At 29.8% G+C, this 4,687-nt stretch overlaps 1 protein-coding gene across 1 annotated transcript; it reads right to left on the minus strand.

Annotated features, from left to right (window-relative positions):
• Nucleotides 1-387: 387 nt before the first annotated feature.
• LOC102582041 (cytosolic sulfotransferase 7-like) lies at nt 388-1,994 on the minus strand. The gene is made up of 3 exons (XM_006363528.2): nt 1,712-1,994; nt 575-1,327; nt 388-531 (listed from the first exon to the last, which is right to left on the minus strand). Exons 1-2 carry the CDS (start codon nt 1,917-1,919, stop codon nt 585-587), a joined length of 951 nt encoding a protein of 316 aa, XP_006363590.1. The 5' UTR covers nt 1,920-1,994; the 3' UTR covers nt 388-531; nt 575-584.
• Nucleotides 1,995-4,687: the final 2,693 nt, after the last annotated feature.

Genomic DNA, 4,687 nt, shown 5'->3' on the forward strand with positions numbered 1-4,687 from the left:
GACTTTCGGATCAGAAATTATTTTTCTAAAGAATTTTTTTTTAGTCTCAAACCAAAAATAAAAGATATTTTCTGGAAAAAAAAAATTCATTCACCAACCAAACATTAAAACATATTTTCTACTCACCAACCAAACATGAGAATATAAGTTAAAAATTTATTTGTTTTGAAAGAAAACATTTTCCTTCCTACCAAACACGCTCAAAATGTAATCTTTGCACGAATTCAGGTTGGGGATTTAGTTAAAAATATCACCCAACGGATATTTTCAAATTTGTTTTTCCCTTTACATCTTCAAGGATCAATCGAATTTTCTAATATCGCTAATTGAAATAAAAGGCGATCTCTTCATAATATCATAATGTACAAACATAATGGAAGAGGGATGTAAATACTAAATTGATCCATAATATATATTTTGAAACTCCACTCTTACATAACAACATTATAAAGGATTAAAAGATAGTACTTTCGAGCTTAAGATAACTAAAATACATATGAACTTAAACATCAAACATATTACAAAGTCGAATGAAGTAATAGAAAAAACTTATTAAAGTAGATAGTATATAATTACTCGAAGAGTCAAAGTTGAAGGCCACTCCCTTGAAGTTTCAAGCTTGTAAGTTTGTCAAGTCGCTCTTCCATTTTAGGTGTCATGTGATTCTTCCAATCCCCAATAATTCCTTTTCTGAAATATGAATTACTGGGGACACCATGGAAGAGTGATCCACTCTTATTAACCTCCAAGTTCTTAAGCCTTTCCAAGCTACACTTGTTCAAAACTATCTCCAAATCCTCTTCATTTCTAAAAGATTTTCCAAGAAACAAGGCTATTTTTTTCAACTCCTTTTTAGGGTCCATTTTCAAGTTTTCATACTTTAAAAATAATATTTTTTGAGGCATTTTTTTTCTTTCTTCCCAATATTCAAGAACATGTTCAAAAAATGGTCCATAAAGATGAACCCCATTGCAAAAGGACTCCACAGCTTCTTCTAAAGGAGAGGGATTTTCTAAGCGCTTATGACTATAGTTGATGAAATGCCACATTGAAATTAGGGTATCCTTAGGATTTCTTGTTATGTATATAATTTTGCAATTATCTGAATTTTTGAATGAATCTGGCAAAACCCTATAAGGTAAATGAGTGTGAAATAATCTTGGAGAGGGTATTGTGTATAGATCATGAGCTAAAGCTTTTGTATAATACTTCATAGCCTCTATTGTTGGAACATGAAAATGAGGATTATCCTTAACCAAAAGATCTTCTTCTTCCTCTTTATTACCTTGCATGATGCATACACATATGGCCTTGAGCCATGTTGAACCTATAAGACAAACAACAAACATTAGAACGAAAATATATAGTTGATATGTCGATAAAATATTGAAAATATGAATAGAATTTGATATATATACATAACTTGAGATCTATATATACGAATATTGGACATTCTAATTTTTAAATGTATACGCGCAACAAAAAATTCATAACCACACTACAAATTTTTCAGAACTATATTCACAATGTGTGTGTTAATTACAAAATATATTTTTTAATTTTCTCATGTCTAGTTGTTTGGATAGATCTTGAAAATAAAAAAATTACTTATATAATGAGAATAGAAAAACAAGTTTCATAAATGAAATTTCACGCTACACGTTCTTCCCATACCCAACCACCACACCCCTTCCCTAACCCCCAAAAAAACCTGTTTTCATGGAAGATGCCAAGAGAACATCATTAGGAACTGATTTGAAGGTTGCCTTGAGGTCCATGGTTTCCTTCATAATAGAAGGACTGCACCAAAAACCTTCCCACTGATATAGATCAGATTTGTTCCAAGAAAGAATTTTGAGTACTTCTTCATCCATTTCCACCAAATTATTGATAATTGGTGATGATTCTTTGTCACTCATTTTAGGAATGTGAAAATAATAGAGTGTTGTGGTAAATGAAATTAAGGAGAGAAGTAGTTGATCAAATGATATGTATGCCTGTATTTATAGGGAAGGAGCTATGTTAGTGGCTGAAACTCTAGGAAAAGAACAGTTATACCTAAAAAAAAGTAAAATATTTATTCTTAAATGCGTCATTATTTTCATATTTTTTATTTTAAAATGACATATATATATATATATATATCAACTTTTTTCGCGCGTTGACGTCAGGACCCATCATTTTTTCCTCTCTGATGCCATCACAATATATTACAGTATATGAATGTACTCTGATGGTATCAAAAAGTAATTGTGCAGTGTCTTCATTGAAGGACTACTTCTTCCTCCTTGATACCATCAAAGTATAATATACTTTAGTGGTATCAATGAATAACTGAACAATGTTCATTGAGGTTTGCTTCGGTTCTCAATCAGATTACTTAATCATCCATCATACCATTATGGTATATGTACATATTGTCATGGTATCATTGAGGTATGTTTCAATTCTTCGATATTTCAATTTAAAAAAATATAAAAATATATTTTCTACTAATTTAGAGTTTAATAAATAAGATAGTGACTTTAATAATTTTCTCTTAATTGTTTTTTTTAAAAAAAAAAAAAGAGTCCAATCCTATATGATACCGATGGGGTGTCAATATATCGACAGAGTATCACAGAGGATTAAGCTCAGTCCTATATGATACCGATATGGTATCAATATACCAATGGAGTATCACTAAGAATATATTTTCTACTAATTTATAGTTTAATAATTAAGATTGCGACTTTAATAATTTTCTCTTCTTATTTATTTCTTAAAAAAAGAGTCCAATCCTATATGATATTGTTAGGTCATCAATATACCGACGGAGTATCACAAAGAATATCATTTTCTACTAATTTAAAGTTTAATAAATAAGATTGTGACTTTAATAATTTTTTCTTAATCGTTTCTTATTTATTTCTTAAAAAAATAGTCAAATCCTATATGATACAGATAGGGTATCAATATATCGACGGAGTATCATAGATGATTAAGCTCAGTCCTATATGATACCGATATGGTATCAATATACCAATGGAGTATCACTAAGAATATATTTTCTACTAATTTATAGTTTAATAATTAAGATTGCGACTTTAATAATTTTCTCTTCTTATTTATTTCTTAAAAAAAGAGTCCAATCCTATATGATATTGTTAGGTCATCAATATACCGACGGAGTATCACAGATGATCAAGCTCAGTCCTGATACCGATATGGTATCAATATACCGACGAAGTATCATAGATGATTAATTCATAGTAGTGATGTTGACATCATGCTGACATCATGCACGAAATAAGAAAGGACAAAGTGGGATAAACAGGTAAATAGTTTGGGCATGGGTCCATTAAGGGTTAATAGTTGGGAAAATTATGCGAAATGGCGAACTTCTAGTTTATATAATGTAATATAGCTATAGTTAAGATTATTTTTAACCCGTGACTACAGTTTCACGAAATTTTTCTATTTGATTTCTTAATTGTATAAATCTAAAATTTGTATAATTCGGTCTCTGATTGTATAAATTCAGAATTTGTATAATTTGATTCCTGATTGTATAAATCCAGAATTTGTATATGCTTATCCTAACTATTTGTGTACGATTTATCAAAAATCATAACAAATCATCTTGTTTGTATATTGGCAAGTGAAATATACAAACGGAGTTCTAAAATTTTTCTAAATGAATAATATAGAATTTGTATATGCTTACCATGTTTGTATATTCGCAAGCAAAATATACAAACGGGCAAGCGAAATATGCAAGCCGCAACCTGCATTTGTATATACTTACCTTGCTTATATATTTGCAAGCGAAATATACAAACGGACAGACAAAATATAAAAACCGCAACCTTCATAGCAAACAGAACTATAACTATGAAGCGCAATTACTGAAACTATAACTATAGAGTCTTATTATGTCTATTATTTTTGCTATTTTTGAAACTTTTTGGGTTGAGTCCAATTTTTGTAAATAGTTTCATAATTAAGTCTATTTTGTGTAGTTTTCCCTTAACTCTAAAGCCAAGTTTGAAGGCCTTAAATTTATTTAAACTTTTTTATGAAGTTTATTGTAGTCAATCCACTTATTTTTTTCTTGATACATAATATCTTAAATTTATCAAACTTCTAATAATTCTTTCCTCTTATGTAAAAAATTTATATTTTCTACAAATAACATTGTTTTTTTAAAAAAAAAAAAACATATATAACCTATATTACTACTTAAAAAGTAAAATAAAGCACCTCAAATTTGGGGGCCTAGGCAATTGCCCTTTTTAAAGCCGGTAGAGCCGTCCCTGCAGTTAGGAGTTTAACTTGCTATGCCTCATCGTTCAATTTTATTCCCAAAATAACTTGTTTTGGTCAGCTGCTTTATAATTCTCTCTATTTCTTCGTTATTCACAAGTCACAACTGGTAATTCATCTTTGTCACTCATTTTAGGAATGAAATTAATAACAATAGTGGTAGCTCATTTACCTTATTCTTCATAGGATAAGTTCACAATCTCCGGTAGGGGTGTACAAGACTGAACCGAAAACCGAATCAAATCGCAAATCGAGTCAAACCGGAAGAAAAACCCGACTAGTGGTTTGGTTTGGTATTGGAAAAAAAAGGGTTGGTTTGGTTTTAACTAAAAAAAACCAACCCGAGACCAAACCAACCCGACATTATATATATAATTTTAAA

Source organism: Solanum tuberosum, unplaced genomic scaffold (genome assembly GCF_000226075.1).
Source record: "Solanum tuberosum cultivar DM 1-3 516 R44 unplaced genomic scaffold, SolTub_3.0 scf00430, whole genome shotgun sequence".
In the NCBI taxonomy this organism is placed as follows: Eukaryota; Viridiplantae; Streptophyta; class Magnoliopsida; order Solanales; family Solanaceae; genus Solanum; species Solanum tuberosum.

Bases quoted from the DNA above. Each gene is read 5' to 3' on its own strand.
- LOC102582041 (XM_006363528.2), bottom strand. From the start codon at position 1,919: ATGAGTGACAAAGAATCATCACCAATTATCAATAATTTGGTGGAAATG. The intron at 1,328-1,711 runs GTTTTTTTGGGG...TTTGTCTTATAG, and splicing joins GGCATCTTCCATGAAAACAG to GTTCAACATGGCTCAAGGCC.